The 23769-nt window shown below is 49.6% G+C and overlaps 1 protein-coding gene across 5 annotated transcripts in view; it reads left to right on the top strand.

The window, feature by feature from the left end:
• The window catches only part of LOC142883785 (signal-induced proliferation-associated 1-like protein 2), an 89293-nt gene extending 65829 nt beyond the window's left edge, over positions 1 to 23464 (top strand). For 2 of the 5 annotated variants that reach the window (XM_076018980.1, XM_076018981.1), the window contains exons 12-22: positions 1349 to 1452; positions 1919 to 2007; positions 3009 to 3382; positions 6362 to 6628; positions 8253 to 8306; positions 9897 to 10035; positions 15247 to 15451; positions 16751 to 16882; positions 19409 to 19526; positions 20516 to 20591; positions 21078 to 23464. In XM_076018980.1, coding sequence (XP_075875095.1) covers positions 1349 to 1452; positions 1919 to 2007; positions 3009 to 3382; positions 6362 to 6628; positions 8253 to 8306; positions 9897 to 10035; positions 15247 to 15451; positions 16751 to 16882; positions 19409 to 19526; positions 20516 to 20591; positions 21078 to 21224 — 1705 coding nt within the window. In that variant the 3' untranslated portion in view covers positions 21225 to 23464. The remainder of the gene's footprint in view (positions 1 to 1348; positions 1453 to 1918; positions 2008 to 3008; positions 3383 to 6361; positions 6629 to 8252; positions 8307 to 9896; positions 10036 to 15246; positions 15452 to 16750; positions 16883 to 19408; positions 19527 to 20515; positions 20592 to 21077) is intronic. The other 3 variants (XM_076018983.1, XM_076018982.1, XM_076018984.1) reach the window with 3 other exon arrangements.
• Positions 23465 to 23769: the final 305 nt, after the last annotated feature.

The following is a 23769-nucleotide window of genomic DNA, read 5'->3' as shown; positions in this document are numbered from 1 at the left end:
TTCAGAGTAATGAATGCAGCTCCAATCAGTGCCCAAGCTTTTGCCGCCACATCGCAATTTTATCAAATGACCGCAATTTTTCCCCCCATATGAAATGACCAAAATCATCAGTGCACTTTTTTTTTTTCTTTTTTTTTTGCCAGTTGCCACTTTCTTTTCCAGCAGGAAGTGCTGTGACAAAGGAATAGAATTCTGTCCATCACGGTCACATGCAACTTGTAGGGCACAAAAGCAGGAACAATTTAAAGAGCATAATGAGATGTTTCATCTGTTCATCTTTAAATGCTCATTGTTCTTTTGTCGCATTCTGTGAATTAAAAGTGTTGGTCGGCCTCAATCAGACGACAAAGCACCACAGAACGAAGCTCGGACTTAAAGTTAGAAATCAATCCATTCTGTTGAGCAGCCATTAGGAATCCCAGCCGAGCAGTTAAGCATTTCAAGTAAAGCATCTTCTTCCCTCTCCTCAGAAAATTTAAAAAGAGAGAAAAACAAATGTGGAGAACTTGAGCATAATGGAAAGTGATTATAAAGTATTCTTTTTTTTGTCCTTTGCCGTAACCTACTGCGGCTCCAGTGCCACTTTAGCAGAGTACACTGTAATTTTTGAGAAAGCCGTTTGGGGAGAAGGAGGCAGAGAAAAAGTACAAAATGATGGCGGATGAAGTGAGCTTCTGGAGGGAGTGGAGAGAGAGAGAGAGCTTCATCAGGGACCTCTGTGCTTCTGTCAACATCATTACAGCCACGATTTGTTTGTGCAGTTATAATTCCAGAGTGGATTCCACCACCCCCGTTTTATTCAAGCACGAGTCAACCAAGGGTGTCTTGTCATTGTGCCCTTCCTCTGACGGTTGCCGGGGCACCAGTCGGGCCCTAACATCAGCCGTCCTGTGTCTGGTACACGAGCGCGGCCCCGTCAGGGACCCATGTCAGTCTGCAGGAAGTCACACACCATGACAGGACGGCTTAGCCCCGCCCGGCTGCCCCCCGCAGCACTCTCGAGGATCACCGCAGCCCCTGTCAAGAGCGGCCGCGGTGCAGAACGGCCGACGTCCCGACTGGCAGACTGAGCTCCACCTCCAGCCTTCATCAGCTTCTTTTGGCTTAATGAAGACCCGCGCTGAATGACCTGCTGCACCTTCCCCTTTCTTTTGCCGGGGACTGCGGCAGCAGTTTTTTTGCGTGCCAAGTCGCATGAATTGAAGCCTGCGGCAGGTTTCTCTTCACTGTACTGGAGGAGCTGAAGTGATTCAAAGGAATTAATTGCTGTGCGTCGGACGTTGATGTCTTCATGTGGGCGGCACATGAGAATAATTTTTCTCCCTTTTTTCACCTTTTCATTCTCCAGGTGCCCGTCTCCCATCCTCCATGAGCGAACAGGGGACATGCAGGGGGGAGACGGGGAGATGCACAGGGAGAGGGAGCCCACACTGGAGAGGACCAGGTCTGCAGGTGAGCCAGGACGCCAAGGCTTTAAATGAACACTCTTGGTGCCATTTGTGGCCCCAGTACTATTCAATCTTGGCTTTGCCAACTTGTTTTAAAGACAGTACTGTGTCTGGACTCTGTCAGTGAACGGACCACACAATTTTGGGAATCAGCCCTTTGTGATGTCACCAAGGGCACTGATAGCTCTCCCAGGTTAATGACAACCCAAGCCAGTTTTATTTGGCGACACACCAGTTTTATTTCGCTTCCCTTTGGAGCTGCCTCGATTTAAACAGACAACAAAGCATCAGTTTTAGCATGTAGCGAAAGCTTGGGCGCAAACATAGGGCTAACAATAGCCTTTTCTGGATAGCTGGAAAGTTTTTGTCAGTTAGAGCTTGAGGCTGTAGGATGAAGAGGCCTGAAAATTGGCTGTATCATCATCACATCCACGTTGATGCCTGGTTCTTGTCTCCATCCTGGTCTGCAGAAGCCAAATGGCACATCCCCTGCACCAAGATCCTCAACCCTCTGAAGCAGCGAGAAGGAGGCAAAGACTCGCCCAACAAGCTGTCCAGGGTAAACGCCTCCGCTGCTTTTCATTTCAGTCTGACAGACCTCCCCCGCCTCTGATGGAAGTTCTCATAAGGTCAAGGGGCGTTTTTGGTTTTTTTTTTTAAAGGGGCCGAGCGGCGCTGCTCCACGCTGTCAGAGCTGGTTTGCCCCTCGCGTGTGATATTGGCCGCGAGGACAAATTGCCCTTGTTTACGGGCTGTGCGGGAACCAGCAGCTTAATCACGACGCCGGCTCGCCCCGGCGCCGTCCTCCCTGCTCCTCGCACTTATCACTTTCCCTTCATCAGCATGCAGACGGCCATCTCGTCTCATCACCGCTTTTCTGGCCGTCTCGCGCTTTTCCTAGGACATTTTTTCCTCGAAGGTGGAACACATGAAATGCTGGAGTCTCTCGGCTTTTTTTTGTTTTTTGTTTTTTTACTCCTCTTTCTTTGTATTTCCCTCTGTCATCTCTGCCTTTATCTTTTATAACCACTCTAAGAGGCTTGTAGGCCGTCACACAGTGTTAACAACACCCTGCAGTGCTTTCAGCCCCTGTGACATTACCGGATAACATTCTACCCGTCCTCCTGGCGTTCTAGAGCTGTAGATTTTTTCATTCATATTAAAAATATATATATATATCCCTGATCTGGTTTAAGTAAGAAATGTGTCTTCCGGTGAGTGACTTTCCATCCCTTCAGTTCTCAGTGAATAATTAGCTGGAAATGTTCCCGACCCCAAGCTAAGGGCAAAACTCCAGATCGCACCAGCGGCAGGATTACTGTGAGGCTTCTCTTTGTCTGTCAGGAAGCCTCACAGTATCCTGTCTCTCATGAAGGGTGGGTGTACAGGGGGGTAGGAGGAAAAAAAACAACACAGATTGAAACCCCCCCACCCCCCCACACCCCCACACCCCCTACTTGTCTTATTAAAGCAACAATTAAAACGATCCGCACCTTCTGTCCGACCTCGTCTCATCTGCCGCGTTTCCTTCACCCCTCCCCCGTCTTCCCTCCAAACCAGACGGGCGATAAAAACTCCAGCCACTCGAGTAGCAACACCCTGTCAAGCAACGCCTCCAGCAACAGCGACGATAAGCACTTTGGCTCCGGAGACCTGATGGACCCCGAGATGCTGGGCCTCACGTACATCAAAGGAGCATCCACCGACAGCGGCATTGACACTAATCCCTGCGTGGCCCCCGGGGTGCGGGTCCTGATGCAAGGCAGGGCCGGGGAGGCGGGGCACCCCTGGGTGTCGGAGCACCACGAGGACGCGGCGTCGGAGGAGGACCACGGGAAGCTGTACCTGCCGCAGGGCTACGCCTCGGCCATCATGTCGAGTCACGTGACGGAGGGGAGCCTCGGCGATCTGAGCGAGATCTCGTCCCATTCAAGGTAAAGTGCAGCGGAGGGATTTTTTTTTATTTTTAAAGTTTTTTTCGAGGTTGTATTCAATAGGACAAATTGTTTCTCACTTGTTTTCAGTGACGGATTTCAGTGACTCCAAAATCACTCAAACTCCCATCAGGAGTTGTCCATTCAGTAACTTGATTGCTGCTACTTGCTGCTACCCCTTCAGTGTGGTTCCTACGGACACTGATTGAAATTGCTCAGAATTCGACGTGATTTGACCGTCTCTACAAATTCTTCTCCCCCATTTCATTTTACTCTCTGCCTTTTGTCTTTGCGAAAATGGATCGGCTGCCCTGTTCGTGACTTGAAAAGTGGTGCAGTGGTCCCTGGAGTAGTGGGTGCACTCTTCATTCACGGCCTGTTTTTTAAGCAACCCATTCGGCAAAGGATAAACACCCTCTGATGCTGTTTACGCAATGCTGACTGTACAATCCGTGGGTATACTCCATATATTCTTGTGTGCCCTGCGCTACTCCATTGGACTTGAATGAGTCAAATCAGTCAGTGGTTCAGTTCATTCACCTTGCAGTTGAGTGCCCATTTAGCATGGGGAAAATTGCCTCAATGCAACAACAACAACAACAACAACAACGACATGGCGCTGTTGGATCGTACACATTATGCAAAGTGCTCCAAAGCAAAGTGCGCGAGTCGGTCTTTCTTTACAGGTGAAAGAGTTGGTGCTTATTTGTGCGGAAAACAGCAGAATGAGGTCAGATGGCAAGATGTTACTGCCGGGAGAAAACCCACAGGAGCCTCTGTCACCCAGGATGGATTTTAAAACAATGTGTCCCGGGGGGGGGGGGGCACCGGCGCGATTTTGTTCTGGCCTGATTCTGCCGTGTCAAACTATTGATTAGTCCGCCGAGGAAAGTCGCACCCTTTTTTTGTGGCCTGCAGCTGAATCCACTGCGTTCCAACGGTGCCAAGTTTGCACTCAGACGCACGCAATTCCGCATTGACGCCTCGCACTCGAAACGCATTAACCATTTTGTTAATAAACACAAACAAACACGCATGAGTGTACACACACACATACACACACACACACACGCACGCAAATGGATGGTTGCTAGCTGTCAGTTGACCTTTTCACCCTGTCGTGCTCCTGACCTCGCCGCCTGACTCATCCAGCTGCGCTTGAGCCGCGGGGTGCAAAGCCCGATGCCAGGCTGGAGCAAGGTGTGTGTGTGCGTGCGTGCATGCGTGTGTGCTGGGGGTTAATCACACTGTCATCCAAGTCCTTCTCACTGTGGTACAGGACCCATCTGGGACGGAGGAGCTCTGTGGCAGCGAGGTTCTCTATGCTGCTCAGTCTTTCTTTCGTTAAATACAATGGGTGTCCGTTTATTTACGTCCCACAGGACTGCGTCCCACCAGCCTTTTCAGATCGGCCGCTCGCGCACGTCGGAGCCGTCGGCTCCAAGGCGACGGACGGCCCTTCGCTCCTCCGTCTTAGACCGTTCCGACGCTCGCCGCCTTTTTGCGCGGCGGTCTCTGACACCAGAGTGTCATCTGAGCGAACGGCGAAGCAGCAGGAAGCGCGTTCTGCAGGGTGTGGCCCAGATGGTCATGAATATGGAAGAGCCAGTGTGCTCTCGCCTCCGGCGAAGGCCGCCGCCACTGTCTCCCGGTGTTTCAGGAGAGCGCTTCGTGTTTGCTGAGAGTTGTGCGGCAAATTGCACGGGAGACGTTGAGAATCAACAGTGCGCCAGTGTTTACGGAGCAGGTCTAAAGGTCTAAAAAAAACTGAAAACGATGCTCTGCAGAAATGTATTGTCTGAAAGAACTGACAGTCAGTAACATTTATAACACATTTTTGCTACGTATTAGAACCAAAGCAACCAAGGAGGAGTTCTCTGAAAGAAGAAGAAGAAGAAGAAGAAAATGTTTTTTATATGTGTATGTATGTATGTTTGTATAAATATAAAAAATAAATATATATATATATATATATAAATAATATAAATATATACATACATACATACATACATACATACATACACATATATAGTCATATTTTCAATGGCGCAATCCACCAGTGGGTGACATCTCAAAAAACTCCACTCAAAATCAGACTAAATTCCGCCGTAGCCAAGTGGGAAGATCCTCTTCCCTGTGATCCGAGTGCGCTGACCTCATGATGGCGTTTGTCAGTTGATATTTGGCGAAATATTGAAAGGGCAGAGTTGAGCGAGGCGAGCCCGCTTTAAAGAGTGGCTGCGGATCGTCCTCCAAATGTAGGTTAGGGGTGAGTTGGCGTGACTCCACTCAGCGCCGAGGACGTGGCGTCACCCCTTTGCTTCCAGCAGCCGCTCGGAGTTGACAGTCATCCTGTCAGCTTCTCTCACGCCGCCGCCGCTGCCTCGCTTTGCTTTTGTTTTCCCGATGTGTGCCGATGTTTTAAAGGTCTCGTATTATGCAAATCCGGGCTTTGCTGGCGTTTTATAAAGTGTCAGTGAACTCCCACAGTAATAAGAAAATGCCATCCTTCCCTGCCCTTGAGTAAAAGTGTGCGTTAAAATACGCAGTTGTGGGAGAAGGCCTTTGTGATGTCACAGAGGGCGTCGATACCACGCTGTGGCACACCGAGCCAGGTGTTCAATGCCCACCCTCATGGGTCACCTGGGGGCTGCCTTGTTTTTAACCCCCTTATTGAAATATGTGAAAGGTGGAACAGAATTCTTTAGCACGTGACTGGAAACAGGGGGCTAAATATGCTAATATTCAATACCAATATTGTCTAGACTAGAGGACATTTTTAAATGAATCATGTAAAGCTGATCCAAGTGGAGTCTGGGATGAGCAAAACCAAAACTACAAATATGGGACCTTTAATTGTTCTTCATCTTGCCATCATTTCATTTGTTTTGGTCACTTTTGAGTTGCATTCCACTTTATTTATTTGTTGCTTTATCATGTTTTTGTTTTGTTTTTCCTTTCTTTCCGCTGTCTGCTCAGCGGCTCGCACCACTCTGGCAGCCCGCTGGCTCGCGGTGCCAGGTACTGTATGTCTGCTGACTCGTCCAAGGTGTACACCATCCCCCAGACCAGCAGCTCAGGGGCGGGGCCTGAGCCGGAGCCGAGGCCGAGCTCAGGTCTCGGCTCCGAGGCCTGCGGACAGACACGGGTGCAGCCCGCGTGCGCACTGGGCACGGCGACAGCCGCTGGCGACGATGACGATGATGCCCACAGCAGTGAGGGACCACCGAACATTTCTGAGTGTGGGTGAGTGTGCGCGCGAGGGAAAACCACAGGGGGCAGAAGTTTCGGATCTCCGACCGCAGTTGCGACCACAGCGTCAACTGCGGCGGTCGTGCAAAGTCACACGCAGTGTTCGCGAGTTGCGAGTTACGTGTAACGTTGTTACGTCATGTGATTACAAAATAAAGATAATTGCAATGAGTTACGTTACTGGAAGAAAATGTGTAATCAAATTACAATTACTTGTGAAATCACTCATGATTACTGCTTTAATTCCGTCTGACCGATTTATACAAAAAGGCCGCTCTTTATTTAAATCATTTTATTTTTGTTGCTTTGCATGGTTTTCTCTTGCACCGTCCTTCTCGGTTTCCCTCCACAGACCAAAGTTTGATACTACTCTGATGCGTCCGATTGGTTCTCTTGTCGAGTTCAGAATTGCAGCGCCCCCTACCGCTCGCCCTGCCGGTCGAATTGTCTCTCTCTCGGTTTTGAGTACTGCTGTTTTGAGTAATATACTTCTTTTATATTTTCGGTAGGGTAACTTGTAATTGTAACCCACTACATTTGCAAAGTAATCTTTGGTCTATCACTGGTCACATGAGCCGAGCAGAAATTAGGCTAGCCGGCGTTCGCGCCCCCCCGCCCCCCTCCCTTCAGTGTTTCCTCCAGACGCCCCCCACCCCCTCCATCCCGTGTATCGGCTCGCCCGGTGTGCAACAAAGACGGCCCTGATTGAAAGCGACAGCCACAAAATAAATAAGCTCAATGAAGCTACGGACATAATACGCTTGGCACATGTCACTTGTGGTTATTGATCGGCCCCGGCAACGCCGGCTCCCTGCGGACAGCCAGACTGGGCTCTTCTGCCAGATCAGCATCTCTGCTTGTGGGGGTGGGGGAGGGAGAGGGAGAGAGAGAGAGAGAGAGAGAGAGAGACGCAACACGCAGCTGCGGCGCACACTTTCAAGGACACCTGCCACCGAGTGTCCTCTGGAAACGAAAAAGCAAAGGACAGAAAAGGAATAGGAAGGTGTGCAGCTTCTAGAGGGAGGTTGAGAAGATGCTCCTGCTCAGTTTCGACTCCGTCCTGCAGCCACCGGTGATTAAACAGCAAACAGAAAGCGGGAAAAATATGACACGGTGCATATGCAGGTGTGCGCATGCGCATGCGTATCGGCAAGGACGACACCTCTGCCCCAGAAGAGACCCTCCGCTATCTGCAGTAATTCTATTTTGGAGGTGGGGGGGGGTTGCAGGATTTTTCCACTGAGGGTCTCCGTGATTGATTGCGCTCACCCCAGTCTTCCCCGCGCCGTGTTATGAAAACGGCCCCGTGATTCAGTTACCTCCCCCCCTGTTGTTTGTTTCTATATTCCCGTGCTTTTATTCCATCTTACATAACCGGACCCCCACAATCCCCCCCATGATGAATGGCCTAATATTACTCGCGGATGCTGCGCCGGCATAATGACGTTTTCCGTTTCTAAATAGCTTTCTCATTTCCTGTTAGATCTGAACACTGTGTCTCATTCAGCTTTTGTAACAAACGCCTCTAACCTTTGGGCTGTTTCTCTCTCGCTGCCGCCGCTGCTGCTGCCGCTGCCGCTGCCGCCGCCGCCGCTGCCGCTGCTCCTCGTTGTTCCAGAGGAGCCGAGAGCTTGTTAGCCTTCCTTCTCAAAATTCTTTCCGAGCGCTCAAGGTACAGAGTCAAAGTCTCCCCCCACTACACCCCCCCCTGCCCCCGTGGCCCCGGTCTAACCCCCCCTCCCCTCAGCTTGCTACCCCCTTTCCTCACAACCTCCCTCCCCGCCCCCCACACCCTGTTATCCCGGACCACCGGCCTCCCCGTGCCTCACGGTGGCTCTGAAGCTCGCAGCAGCCGCCACGGGGGCCACACGCTGTGCGTGGAGGGCGACCAGCTGCGCGTCGGTGGCTGTGACATTTCTGCCGCATCTCCAAAAGGGATCCCGCTGACGCGCGTCGGCCACCGGTGGCTCCCACTGTCAGACCCCCAGCCGCCGCTTGTCTGGACTCCTGCAGTTGTCCTGCTGATGAGGCCCGAATCAGAATTAATGCAGCATTTTCAGATTGTGCAAAAGTCTCCATGAGCCACTCTAGTATAGTTATAATGCACCTGTACACAAAAAATACATCTGATTTCAATTAAACAGTCTATATATGTGTGTGTATATATATATATGTATACATACGTACATACATATATATACATATATATATATATGTGTATACATAAATATATATACGTACGTACAAACATATATATATATATATATATATATATATATATAAATATATATATATATATATATATATATATGTGTATATATGTATACATATATATATGTGTATACATATATACAGAGAGAGAGAGAGAGACATAGATAGATAGATAGATTTTTTTTGCAGATGTCTTCTGCCTTTAAACTGATGTTCATTAAATATATATTTCATAGCGCTTTGTTGACGCCAGAGGAACCCGACACCACAACGTGGCTGAGGTGACCTTTAATTGCAAAGGTCGCGGCTCAAGTGTTGTTCCAGTCTTGTTATAATCTTGACTTAATGTGAGGACAGACTGGGCAAGTGCCAGGTCAGGACAGAATGAATTAGTGGAAAGCTAAAACACAGGCTTCTCTTCCTCTTCCGTGTATTGGATGACATCTTTTCAACGCGTATCAATGCCATCGTAGTTATTGTAAAAAAGAAAAATAGCATTGCGCTTCTCAGCACGGCCACTCAGACTGCAGGTTGGCCACTCAAAGCAGAGCTTTCACAGCCACAGCCCTTCCCCAGCCACGCGCTCACTCCTGCTGAACCATGTCTGTGTTCTGTCCCAGTGCACAGCAGCTGGTCACCGTGCAAAAGCCGTCCCCAGTCTAACCACCACCGTGTCTTCCCCTGTTTGCACTTGTCTCTGATTGTGACTTCTGTCCAGGATCCTTATATTTTCCCCTCCGTCTGCCTTGCCTATTTCTCCGTGTGCCCCTGTAATCTGCCCGTTTGTCGGAGTGACTTGGGAATGGGGGTCGGATCGGGAAGAAATTGCATCCCCTCTTCTCCCCTCTTCCCCTGCTAACACAGGTTGTCGCTTTCAGCGAGCGGACGCCCCTGAGCTCCTCGCACGGAGGCCACGTGATTTTCCCAAACTGTTTAAGCCAAGCTGCGAACGGCCCGAGCAGCCCCGTGCAGATTGCCATTTTTTCCCGAGGACTCCCCTTCTTTTTTGATGAGCTCCGGTTCTTCTGTGCCCTCTCTCTATCACCCGCAGGCAGCTGTACGCGCAGGAGGCGGCCTGCCGGCTCCAGACTGCCGAGCGGGATGGAAAATCACTGCAGAGGCTCTCCAAAGAAGAATACCTGAAAATGATGCTGCCTGACAGCCCTCCAGGAGAGGACCACAGCCGGAAGGTAAGGCCGCTGGAGCCAACCCATCCTTCCATTTTCACTACCGGTTCTTCCTGCACTCAGGGTTGCTGGTCGTGCTGCCGTGTCACCCCCCCCCACTGGAGCCATCTACCCCCACCCCAAAAAAAAATAAGAATATGCAATAAAGAAGATAAAAGAAACTTTCAGGATATGATGAGAATTAAACAGTTTGACTCGCCGCGTCGTGGGGTTGCTCGACATGCTGATGATTTACCGCGGAGGGCTGTTTTGTCACGCTGGCTAACATTAGAAGGAGGCGCAGGGCCTGGAATTAAAGCAGATAGCCTCCCGCATTCGAGCACCTTGAAAGCGGGGTTGCGGGGGGAGCATCTGCTGCCTATCAGCTGGCACCGCCGCCGAGCTCCGCAGCTGATGCGGCTCGTCTTTCCCGACGGCCGACGAGACCCCCTCGGCCCCTCCCCCCGCCGACTGGCACGCGGCGTTTGCCTAATTCAATTCCGAACGGGCGCCTGGTTTTGCTCCGTCTGGAAGTCGTGGATAAAAAAAATAAAAAAAAAGCACCGGAGCTGCTGCGGCCCGGTGCGTTGCCGTTTGATGTTCTCGTGTCCTGCAGACTTTATTAATTGCATCTAGAGCCCCCACCACCCTTCCCCTCCATCCATTATCCACTAGGAAAAGGCCCTGGGGACAAACAAATCAGTTATTTTTGGATGCTGCTCAAATCTAATAAATAGATGCACTTCACCCCCCCCCCCCCACCCCCTAAGAGTTGACAGGCATGTCCTCTGGCGTAAGCGTGTCTTTTCTTCTCCTTCTTCTCCCTCTCCTTCCTTTCTTTCTTCTCCTTCTTCTCCTTCTTCCTTTCTCCTCCCCTCACATGAAACATCTCAACGCAGCGTCATGCTTGTCTTTCCATTCCCCCCAGAGTGCAAATAGAAGCCGTGCCGCCTGCGAGTAAATCTTGGAAGCGTCCGCGCCGCGGCCCTAAATGAAAGCAAGGTGTATCAGCGGGGCTTTTTTTTTTGTGATTTCTCTTCCCCTTTGATGCCGCTTTTTGTTCCCCACGGAGAAGGGAAGCGCCTGCAGTCGGCACAAAGGTGCGCCAAGCTCCGCCAGTCGGGCTCGAAAAAGGGAGCTTTGTTGCATTCTCGCTCTCTCCGGCGTGATTCGCCCGCGATAAGGCAGCGTGCGGAGCGGCGATCTTGGAGGCAGATGCAAAAGAGGAAGCAGCGCAGGAATGCAAACTGCTTGTTTTTCCCAGCAGCTTCAAATATGACAGTCACGAAGCATCATATCTAAATGATTTAAGTGTTGTTGTTGTTTTCAATATCCCTCCTGTTGTTTGTAGGTTAATTCCTCTGCTGCTTCCGATGCCTTTGTGTCAGTGGGCAGGTGCCGGGAGAACTTCCTCGCTCGCCTCGACGCAGACAGGCAGACCATTGTTTGGCTGACGTCAAGGAAAAACTTTTTTTTTTGTCTCTCCCACGGCGGCGCTCTTGCGACCCTCTTGTGGGAAAGAATGTGGAAAAAAACACCCATCTGAATAGCTGGCGGTCCAACACATCCTCCCCAGTGGCACGTCAAGGGGCTCTAATGCCCGGTTGGCGTCTTTGTTCGTGTTGGGGCAAAAAAAAAAAAAAAAAAGAAAGGTGATCAGAAAAAAAAATACGTAAAATGAAGCACGGTGGATGTGTCAGCTCTGCCTCGACCGATAAGAAACTCGAGGCTGCGTCAAAGAATCCCGACATTCTCCGCAGTGAAGTCGGCGCCGCAGCTGCTGAAGGGATTGAAGACGTCGGCTTCGCTTGGTTCTCCCAGCAGCAGGTCCCGCGGACCGGCGCCAAGAGCCTGGTTTAGACCGTCGCAAATAGGCGGCTTCTGAAAAACCATTAAGCGCAAATGTTTTCGTTCGCCGCGCCTCCGTTTATTAGGGCTCTCGACTTTGCGCTATTTTCGTTTTTTACATGAGAGAGCAGCAATTCCCGGCTAATGTTGTTTTTGAGGGACGAGGGCCGTCTGGGCTCGCGCTCTCGTAAAAGTCGGGCGGGGGAAAAGCTTGGCGAAGTCGACTCCTCCGAAAGAGCGTCTCGGATGGGGGGGGTAGTACGCCTTGCTGGGTGTTTGCTAAAATTCTCGCGACGGGATTTGTGGGGGAACTCTGCCTTTGAAATCGAGACGGCTGGGTGTTGGCGCTCGGGGCTGATCATCCCCATCAGGACGATGGGTGGCGGCCCCATCTCGTCCCGTCCCGCGGCCACTTTTGATGTCACCCCTGCAATATTTACGTAAGCTAGAAGGGATAATGACAGATTGGACTGGCCCTGGTGGCTTTGCGCCGCTTAAGCCGGGCCCGTCCCCTGTCCAAAAATTCCGGCCCACCGTCACGAAAGCAGGAGGATCTTAATCGTCCTTCTGCCTTTAATTCTCCCCCTGTGTTGTTGAGGATATTCCCTCCTCACCCCCTCCTCCCCCCTGGATGATGCTGCTCCTCAATCCCCTTTTTTATCCCTTTGTGATTGTTCGCCCTGACCTCGGCTCGCTCGCCTTCTGAACTCTTGCCTCGACTTGACCTCTTTCCGCTGCATTATGCATTTGCTGCGTCGTTTGAATAGAATCCCATATCAAATCGACTCTATTGATGGCCCCTCGTCATGCTCAGGATGCAGAGAGAGGAAATGACTGCGTTTGTCTACCTGCCTTATTTGACAGTGGGCTGCACTCGCGACAGCCGCACAGCCCAGGACACAGAATAGAAACAACACAGGCCCAGTGTGCACCAAGCAAAGCCTCTTACTGGTTTTACAATTTTCCACAACTGTTTTTTTTTTTTTTTCCAACAACATTAAAAACTGCGGTGGATTGAAAATGAGCAACATGCCGTAGATCATCTAATTACAATGCCATGTTTTCTGGGAAATCCCTGCGTTCTGACATGTGCGCAGATGCCTCTTGACACAAACCACCCGCCCAAACACACTTGCACGTCAACCACAGCGGTCGCAGACTTTTCTTGCCAAAGCCAGTCAGAAAGTGAAGGGGAGCCTCCGCTGCCGCGTTTCCCTCCAGTGCTGCAGATGTTGATTTTCAACTTGACTTGCGACAGCTTCCTTCACTAGATACACCCTGCCCAGCTACTTCCTCCTCCTCCGCTGAGTCTGATTGGTCCAGTCATATGCCGACCAATGAGAAACTATTTCAGCGTGCGGTTTTCCAAATGGCTCTGCAGGATTCCAGACTTGAACCCTTAACAATCCAGCTGCCTTGGAGGGTTATTAAAGTTATTAAAGCTGTTAGAATCTCGCTTCAGAGCACACCAGCTTTAAGCCTGATTGGGCTGCAAAGGACACGCTGGAAATTACGATTCGAAGAGATTTGAGTTTTTGGCATGAGGGGTCGAGCAACATCTGTGCGTTGTTATTTATTAATAGACCAAGAAGAAAAGAAATATGGTCGTATTACTCACAATTAAAGTGGCAGTTTGACAAAATATCTCATCATAGGTTTTATATCTTTTATTACTGCGATGACAGTGTTACTTGTTTTGATTGTCATGCATACTGTCAGTGCAGTTTTGTTGTTTTTGTATATGTTTTTAGGCACTGCATCCCAGTAAGATGATAACATGGTTAATGGTTTTGCGGCCTGCAGTGCAGTTACACCTTCACCAGTCAGAGTTGAGGGCATGTTTGATATGTTCTGTCACTTATTCACTGTTAAAAATGAGTTGCATTAGTCGTGTGTGCAGCACAATATTCAAGGATTCAAGCAACTTTATTTGTCATGCCATTTCTCAACAGTACGAAATTTGTACTCAGGTCCCAGATTATCAGTGTTTGGCTGTGAATGAAAAAAAAAAATCCTCAATTTATGCCACGTGTGTCCCCGGTGTTCTGTCAAGAGCGTATCCCAAGTATTATTAAATGCGGAAAGAGGCTTACGTGCAGGATACTGGAGTCCGTGAGGGCTCAGCCACAGAGACTGTTGGCTGGCCTCGGCACCGTGACCCCTGTCACCACCTCCACACGCGCTGTCCCCTGTTTTCTCTCACTCGCCAGACACTCTCCAGCTGTGCTCAATCCATCTGCGTTTCGCTGAGAAGCGCAGACTGTAATTGATTCCCGACTATGTTGCCCTGACATACCCTCCGTACCCGCCCAGCTGCCCTCTCGTATGGCGGAGCACGAGAGGTAGCGGGGCCCAGTGTTGTAGTGGTCCCTGGACAAGTGGCTGTCCTCTTAATTCAAGACCGTCTTATAAGCAGCCCATTAAGTAAAAGCATAAATGCCCTGTTTTATAAACAGTGACATGTAAGACTATATTCTTTTCAGTTTATCCAACCGTGGGCCTGTAGTATTTGCACATTGTCACATGATTTCTGCTGCTTGACCTCGGGGATTCATGAAGTTATGACCCAATGCTGCTCCACAGACCAGTGAAAGACAATTACAACTTTGACTTATTTCTTAATCCATCCACACCTGAAAGTTGGACAACTACTCTCTCACCTCGCTAGTATTCCAATATAGGCCAGTAGTTTCCTTTCATCCCTAACCCTTCGAAGGCATCGCCCGCCCTGTTCTGCTCTGATTGGCTCACCAGTCTTCCTCATGCCTAAATTTCACGGACTCTAACCTCAATCGAAGCAACGGAAGACAATGAGTTCTAGCCAATTAGCTGCAGCGTAGGGTGGATAATGCCCTGACCATCCTATGTGGGGCAGCTAACATCAGCGGTGGCTCAGTTGGTAGAGCGTGCTGTGAATTGATGATCGAAGGGTTGGCAGTGTCCTTGGGCAAGACACTGCTCCCAATGGGGCTGGCAGCGCCTTGCATGGCAGCAGCCACCCATTGGTGTATGAATGTGTGAGTGCATGGGTGACCGACCCATTATAAAGCACTTTGGGGTACCGTGAAGGTCCTGGAAAACGCTATACACTTGCAGTCCATTTACCATCTATGAAAGAGGGGTATGGAGAAGTGGGTATACCCGTGTATACCCACGTGAACCCTGTACTACACCGCTGAGGATTCTCTCAGCCATTTACTATCTATGAAAGAAAGTCGTACCAACCACTTGGCTTGCAAACACGACTGAATGATGCGCATCAGAGGGGGGATTGAGAAGTGGGTATACCCACGTATACCCACGTGAACCCTGTGCTACACCGCTGAGGATTCGCTCGGCCATTCGTTCGGTTTGGATATTTCATCGTCCTCCTTCCTTTCCCCGCAGGACACCCTGTCGCCGAGGCGCACCCTGTACCGGACGCTGTCAGACGAGAGCGTGTGCAGCAACCGGAAGGGCTCCTACACCAGCTCCCACAGCTCCATGCTGGACCAGGCCCTGCCCAACGACATCCTGTTCAGCAGCACGCCGCCGTACCACTGCACGCTGCCGCCCCGCATGGTGCACAGCCAGGGCCCGTCCAACCTGAGGAGTAAGTAGACGCCCCCCGAGCTCTTTCTCCGAGCGGAGAGAAAACACCTGAGCGACGAGGGCCGCCGCCGCCGTCAAGGGCCCTCGAGAGCCAAACAAACAGAACTCTTTCTCTCCGTCTTATTAAAATGCCTGGGCGAGGACCCAGAGGCGAACGTCGGCCTCCCTGCATGTCACTCTCGGATTATCCTTCCTCCTCCCGCCCCGATCTAGATACTCGTTTTGAAGTAGCCACTTTGGTCTCACCAAATATGGCTGGAACAACTGGCACACACTCCAGCGGCACTCCTCAGTACTGCCGTCTGATTGGAGCTGGGTGGGCAACTTGCGAGGGCCCTCCTCCCCCACCCCCACCCCCAACCCCAACCCCAACCCCACCCCCAACACCCTCGCCGCTGCTTACCCAGCATCCACTGCTGCACCTCCTTCAAATTCATAACACACAAAACCTGCGCCTTTTTCTCTGCCATCAGGAGCGTCTCCACCGACAGTTGGCGCGTACACTTGTGTTGTATATACTCAGGCGCCCCCCCCCCCCCCACCTTTCCATTTCCATACTATCACTTGTCATCCGTCTCCGCCATTAGGTAGAAAATGGCCTGGTTTTTTTTTGGGGGGGGGAAGTATGTTTTTCAGACCGCAGCCTCTTCCTGGCTGTCATCCTGATGGATCCGCTGACGCTTTGCGAGGGATAGTTTAGAACGCCGGCTCCTTCTCTCGGTCCAATTTGGTAAGCCGCGAGTCACTCCGCTCGCCAAGACGCCGGCTAAATTGAAAGAAGAGTGTCAGCGTCACCTCCAGCTCAACTCCTCCGCTCATCCTTTTCCTCCCTGTCCCCACCCTCCACCGCCAAATGGCTCTCTGCCAAACGGGAGCTTGTTTATTGCAGTCCCCGTCCTTTCAGGGTAAGAGAGAAAAAAAGAGAGGGAGCTGGTTGCGATGGTGGGGAAGTAAAGGAGCTACTGATCGATTGGACCGTTGAAGAAAAGCTTCAACGGAGGCGCCGCTCTGCCGTCACACCAAAACAAAACTTCTCTTTGGGAAAAGTTAAGCATCTCACTCCAGCGCGGCGGGGGTCGGGGGTCGGGGTTGTTCGCAGAAGGACGGACGGGTGCCCCCACTCCTCTCAACCCTCTTCTGCCGTTACCCACCTTATACGCCCCACACACCCCACCCTCAACCCCCCCGTCCCTCTTCCAAATCCTCCCGTCTGCTCTGATAATTGGCTGCCCCCCCTCCACTCGGGCCGGGCCCAGACACTGATCAGGGCGCCTGCCTGCCTGCCTGCCTGTCTCTGCAGGTGAGTTTTGGTTCTCTGACGGCTCCTTGGCGGACAGGTCCAAGTTCAGCGACCCAGGCCTCATGCCCCTCCCAGACACTGCCTCAGGCCTGGACTGGTCGCACCTGGTTGACGCAGCGAGAGCCTTCGAAGGTAACTGGCCCTGGCTGTTAGCTGCTGGCGCCTCCTGTAACCCACCCCCCCAACCCCCCGACCCCCTTCAACCTCAGCTAACCCACTAGCCGCTTAGCTAGCTAGCGTGCGTTTAAAAGCTGCAAGTGCTAGCTCGCTTGCATGTGCAGGTTTGTGTGCGCTTTCCTTGTGTGTGTGTGTGTGTGTGTGTGCGTGCGTGTGTGTGTGTGTGTGTGTGTGTGTGTGTGTGTTTTCCCATAGGGTCTGTTAAGTGCTTTGGGGTGGTGACATATGGGAATCCTTTGTGCTTTTAGCACCTCTTTCCCCAATTCCCATTGTGATTCCCGGAATTGTTACCTGGAATAAACAAGCCCTCGTCTCTCAGTGTAAACATGGAGCCGATTTCTTTCCTTCTTTCCTTCTTTCCTTTCCTTCTTTCCTTCTTTCCTTCTTTCCTTCCTTCTTTCCTTCCTTCTTTCTTTCTTACTTTCTTTCTTTTTTTCTCTTAACCATAAAGCTAGAGAGTTGCCGCTCAGGAACCCTTCTTCCCGCACAGCCTATTACCATTTGGGTCTCTGGTTGGTAGTTAGGCGTAATTTTATTTCCCCCGTGGCCACTCCGCTCGCAAAGTCTGAATCTTGCGAGAAAACAAAACAATGAAAGTCGTCCTAGCCGGAGCAGCCTCTTCTGGGAGAATCGTTTTTTTTTTTGTTTTTTTTTTCAAGGCGGACTGTTAATTCCTCCTCGTCATCTCTCATCCGAGACTGTTCATCGACTTACATTGGCGAGTGTCGCGTTCCAATCCGACATCGGCCTTTTCACTCAGTCACAAACTGTTTTCAGTTAATTAGCATTTCCGCTTCACGAGCAGCTTCCTCAGGAAGCATCGTCGCCTTTTTACCTTAAGTACTTCTCTACTTACCAAGCGCGTTTCCCGTTCGCCGCGCAAACACTGGCACGCCACTACTTTTTCTCCCACCCGCCCCCTCAGCCTTCACCCCTCCCACCCTCCGCCACCAGAACTCTGGTTGACCCCCCCCCCCCCCCCATCCCCGCGACCGCCTTCAGCAGGCAAAGCGCAGCGTGCGACTGTTCATTTGTCATAATTAATGTATCCTCCGCGGTGCTTCCCTTCTTTCATACATTTTCCTGCCGCGTCGCTCGCAGCGCACCATTTAACCAGGGCGGAATCGGTGGAAGTGACGCAGACTCTGACTGGCAGCGAGAAGGCGGTTGTCACGACAGCCGTGTCTGTCCCAGATAAGCGCTGTGTAAACTGCAGGCTTGTCGCGGAGCAGAGAGTTGCTCCGGGCTGCCTTTGTGCCGTGTACGTTTAACCGGCTCTTGTTTGGGCCGGAGGGGGGGGGTGGGAAAAAAAAAAAAAAAAGCATTTATGGTATTCACAACTCGGGTCATGCAGATCCTGAGAGTGTCCGCGTTTTCCAAGCACACTGTGGACTCCTGATTTCGAAAGCAGAAGCAGGCGGAGTTTAAAAAGCGGGACGAGGGGAAATTCATCACCGGCATTCACCAGAAAGCTGCCTCTGTCAGCTGCAGAGTATGTTTTTTTTAATAATCCATCAAGATAAATAAGCCGCTGCACGTTGGACTGATAAATCATCCAGTTTTTTTTCCCCGTCTAATCTGCCTCTTCTTGATTCTCAGTCAGTTTGTCCGGTAAATCTGGACAGTGGGTCACGCAAAAGAGGAAAAAAAGAAGGAAAAAAATCAACCAACAGACAGGCCTGCATTTCCGCGCTCGCCCAGGCTCTCCTAGAAGTCTTTAATCTTCCTGATGCAGCCGTGGAATATGTGTAAACGTCCATTCATATGCAAATTCACGGGCCGGGCTCCTCTTCCTGCCTCGTCTGAAGACGCAACCCGAGGCTCCGCCGGCTTTTGTCTCCGAGTGGATTAGCTTTCATTTGGGGGCTAAATTAATCGGAGGGGTTTCCTTAATCTTTTCTATGAATATGCAGTTCCCTCCCCACCAATCCCCTCCCCCTTCGCACCCAACCCATCTTTAGTCTCAGACCAAGAGGCTGGGAAGAGCGAGCGAGCGAGCGAGCGGTCTTCTAAAGAAAACTGAGCAGTCGCCGTGTGCAAACCTGCCAAGTTTGGCTTTTCTTTTTTTCCTCTCTGCGGGGCTTTGAGCAGGCTTAAGGGCCTGATATGGTGAAAACAAGCATAACTGCCGCCTTCTCAAGGATCCAGCCCATTATCAGCCAAAAACGCTGTCAGACGGAGCTCAGAGGGGGCGAGGCCTGCCGAGTGGCACCCAGGGGACCGTCTCTATCCCCCACTCGTCCTGCGATGCTCTGTTTACCGTCTGTTTTTTTTTCTGTCTGTGTCTGCGGCGCCTTTGCAGCGGCTTAACCGGAGCCACTCATTCACACGAGGCGGTGAATGAGTGGCCCCATTCTGTCAGGAGCTCAAAGCGCATGCCAGAGTGTTGCCCAACTTTATCGGTCTGTCACCTCCCAAAAAAAAAAAAAAAAAAAAAAAAAAGGTCCATTTAACGTCGCCCGTTCTCGTCCCCCTCCCCAGACCAGCGTGTCGCGTCTTTCTGCACCATGACGGACATGCAGCGGGCCGAGGCGCTGCAGATCTCCAAAGAGCTGACCAAGCGCGTGGCGGAGGCACAGGGAGCGGCGCTGGACTCAGGGTAGGCGACGCGCACCGAGCGACACGACAACAACTCCTGTAGCGAGTGATTAAGCGGCTGAGAGCGGAAAAGTGTGCCCCCCCACCCAAACAGCGATCATCCAATTACGGCGCAGCAGCCGTGCCTAGACAAGGACAAATTGATGAGAATAAGGTCTGAATAAGAGCAGCACTCTGCATCTGATGAGCTTCCAGGGCGGCGTCTTTAATTTAATGGCCTCAAACAAGAACAAACACTTGGGAGCGAGAAGTGAAGCGTTTAACAACGGGCGATACGTGTATCTGACTCTCACTTTGCCTTTTCGCCTGCCCCTGGCAGTATTTGCCAGAATTATTATTAGCTTATTAACACATGAATATGCTAGTTCAACAGTGGAATGTTTTATGTATATTATAATGTATCAGTTTAACTTCATTTTTAAACCTTGTTCTTCCACCTTTACTTCATGGTCAATCTTAGTGCGCACTTCAAACGAAAAACAGCACTGGTGCTGGATGCTAAGTTCTGAAAAACTGTCAAAAGTTTTCAAATATGCTTCATGTCTGTTTACTCGGATATCAATTTGATCATTTCGTATATTTTCCAAGTGTGCAAATATCAGTTGAGTTTGCTATACTGTCCAATCATAAGCAAGCGCGTTTTCCCTTTGTTTTTATGAGCGCTAGCGTGAGTGCTAGCACGCTGACACCCAAAGTCAGTGAGCTGCCATTATGTGATTACTATACTGGTGATGGTAAATGGACTGTACTTACTTATATGGCGCTTTTATGCCACTGTAATGGTACCCAGGCACTTTACACAGTACCCCAGTAGGACTCGAGGCTACAGATAAGAGGTTGTCTCGTGCTCCTGCATTTTAAATGAGGAACCACCGTGGGGGTTGTTTTTTTTTTTTGTTTGTTTGTTTTGTTTTGTACATTCAGGATTACACCCCACCTTGTTATTACCTCAGCCTTTCTGAAACAGTGCAACATCTTCTTCCGCCGCAGCTCTCCCTCCACCCTGACGGGGAAAGTCAACCAGTTGGAGCTGATCCTGCGGCAGCTGCAGTACGACCTCAGAAAGGTAAGTCGCCGCGTGGCAGCCCGGCAGTGTTTTCCTTAACTTGTGTGATCAGAGCTGATCTAATCAGCTCGGCTCAAAAAGAGACGTGGACGGACAGCAGCCCTGTGATCTTTCCCATATAAAGTCTCGCGCCTAATTCAATTTCCTGCTTCCTGCCTTTACTGTTTCCCATGTTGGTGCTCTCCCGTGTTCACTAATGTATTTAGAATGAAGAGAGGAAATAGTACTAATAGAGAAAAGAGGCTGCTGCCTTCTTAATGCCTCTTCCATTTGCACGATGTGTGTTCTTGTCATAGCGCCGGGCCTTTACCAGCCTCTCCTGCGTCTGTTTGATTTCATTTTATCTCATTTTATTTTTGTTACCTGCCAGGCCCCTGCGACCTGAGCTCTGGTATTGAAAATGGATAGATGGATGGATGGATGGATGGATGGATGTAATTTTTTTTGCCTCCCGCTCCGCCGCTGATGTCTCTCTGTGCTCGACAGGAGAAAGAGGACAAGGCCATGCTGCAGGAGGAGGTGCAGCACCTGAGGCAGGACAACATGAGGCTTCAGGAGGAGAGCCAGACGGCGTCGGCTCAGCTCAGGAAGTTCACAGAGTGGTTCTTTCACAGCATCGACAAGAAGCCCTGAGACGGGGAAGAGGAGAGGAGCCGATGGGGAGCTGCGTCAAAATGGAAAAAGAAAAAAAAAAAAAAAAAAAAGGTGGGGAGGGAGGGGGGCAAGAAAGAAGGCCTCCACCCGCCCCGGGCAGCCCCCTATAAGACTCCTGAACAATCAACCGTCAAATAAACTTGTCAAAATTCCCCCTGAGAGTGGTGGAGACCCCCTGGCAGAACCCCTGCTTCAGTGACTGTACTGGAGCAGAGAGGAACCCTGATCTGGACTGTGGGTTTCTGGGGGCCCTCTGCAATGTGAAGTGCTGGCTGTTGACGTTGACGCTTTTCTCCACTTGCGGGCCGAGCAAGACTCTTGAGGGAAGCTCCCGGCCCCCCTGGAGGGGAATTTGTGAAAGGCACCCCACCCCCCCACCCCGGAGACCCTCACCCGGGGATCTTCTTGCAGTAGTGGAATGTAAAGCTCATTTACTGTAGTCAACATTTAATCTACCTACGTCCCGCCAGTCTACTGTAGTGTATACTCAGCTGTACTGTATCGTACTGCGCACACTGTCACGCAGCTGCTCCTTGCCGACGCGTGTGGAGGGGTGGGGGGGGGGGATGTAAGTGGACGTAATGAAGTGGTACTAACTGTCTGCTCGCAGCCGAGAGGAACCCACGCGCCGCCGTCTCGAAACGTAAGTTTTGGAGCGGGGGGAAACGGGGAGGGGTGGGGGGGTGAATGTAGCTCAACTGAGACTCTTGTTTTTTTGGTTTCCTGGTTCCCAAAAAAGTTCACTCAAGTTTTCAACCTTTGATTTTTTTTTTTTTTTTTGCTTTTTCTGAAATGATTCTGACAACGGACCCACCGCTTTCCCTCAGTGTCGTCACGTGGAGTCACGCGGCAGTGATTTAGATGTTTTAAAGGTGCTTTCCTCCCCAACCCCCCCCCCCCCGAAAAAAAGAAGACACACACGCTAACACACGCACATGCGCTCGCACGTTTCGTTCGTAGTTTTTTCCGTTGTGTTCCGCCACTGTCAAAATGTCCCCCTAGCAATAACAACGTGGTAGTTGAGAAACTGTGTTTGGGAAAAAAAGAAGAAGAAGAAGAAAAAAAAAAAACGTTAGCACAACGCGTGAAGAGTTCCTGTCGAGAGGCGGTTTTACTTGACATGTATTTATAAGAACAGGAAGAGACTGTGCCTAAAAACTCTTGTTTGTAAATGGATTGTTCCTCTCTTTTGCTTTTGATTCTCTTTTATAAACACATGCCTTGTCTGTGGCTCACTGATATATATATATATATATATATATATACATATATGTATATATATATATATATATATATATGTATATATATATATATATATATATATATATATATATATATATATATATATATATATATATATATATATATACATACTCATGTGCGCGTGTGGGTGCGTGTGTTCATCGTGTGTGTGCGTGTGTGTGTGTGTGTAACTCATCACAGCAAAATGTGGTCTTATGCAGTGGTTTCTAGAGCATTAGAGCAAGCGCCAGTGAACCACACCTACAATGCCAAATGTGTTTATTTTTCTGTACATATCCGCCACAGAAGTGTCTTGTATTTAACACCATTATTTAAGCTTATTTAACCTAAAGTTGTTTATTTTATTAAGGGTATTTGTTTTGGTTTTTTTGGTTTTTTTTCTGCACTAAGGAGAAATTAAGCTCTGTGTATTGTGTAAAGTGTGTAGCTTGCCAGGGCAAAAAAAAAAAAAAAAGCTATATATTTAAATATATAAATAATGACTTTGGAGATTCCAACATTTGGATGCTGCTAGACTACAGTTTGCTGATTTGTATGCTTTTAAAAAAAAATGTCTCTGTCTCTGTGAACTGTGTTGTCCCTGGTGGGACCCTGGTTGCTTTAAATGTTTTTGTTTTTTGTTTTGTTGTTGTTTTTCCTTTTTGGTTCAGTTTTTTTAAATAAATGTAGTTTAAAAACTAAACGTGATTGTGGTTCTATCACATACTGTATGATAATATCATATAGTGTTGACGCTACTGAGGGCTAACTGACATCCAGCCAACAAAGTCATTTTTGGGGAAATAATACATTTTAAAAAATGGTTTGCCCGACTTCATCCCTCAATTGAAACCGTTTTTGTTTGTTTGTTTTTAGAAAATTTCCACTCCTTGTGCAAATTAAAATGTACATACATGCACATAAATGATTGCTTGCGTGATGGTTAACTAAATAAATGAGCTATTATGTTGAAAGTTTGAAGGCACATTAAGCAACACTTATTTTTAAAAGCATGAAGCAAAATTACTCTCTGTAGAAATGTGTTGATTAGTCTTTGAATTGTTTTAATGCAAGCCTGGGAATTGAATCACCTTTTTAATTTAACTGCAGCCTGCGATTTCTAACGGAAAATATTTTTTATTTTAAAATGTGCATTTTTTCCCCCTATTAGTTGTGTAACAAATGAAGTTCTGCCCTAAGAAACATCAAGGGGGTGAAAAGCAGCACATCACAGTACTAAAGTAATTAAGCCCACAGAAAGAATTCTTCTAACGGAACTTTC

Source organism: Nelusetta ayraudi, unplaced genomic scaffold, assembly GCF_046127955.1.
Source record: "Nelusetta ayraudi isolate G7.1 ecotype Tasmania unplaced genomic scaffold, CSIRO-AGI_Nayr_v1 ptg000008l, whole genome shotgun sequence".
Taxonomy (NCBI): Eukaryota; Metazoa; Chordata; class Actinopteri; order Tetraodontiformes; family Monacanthidae; genus Nelusetta; species Nelusetta ayraudi.
Note: the sequence above shows the minus strand (reverse complement) of the source record. Positions and strands in the feature narration are given on the sequence as shown.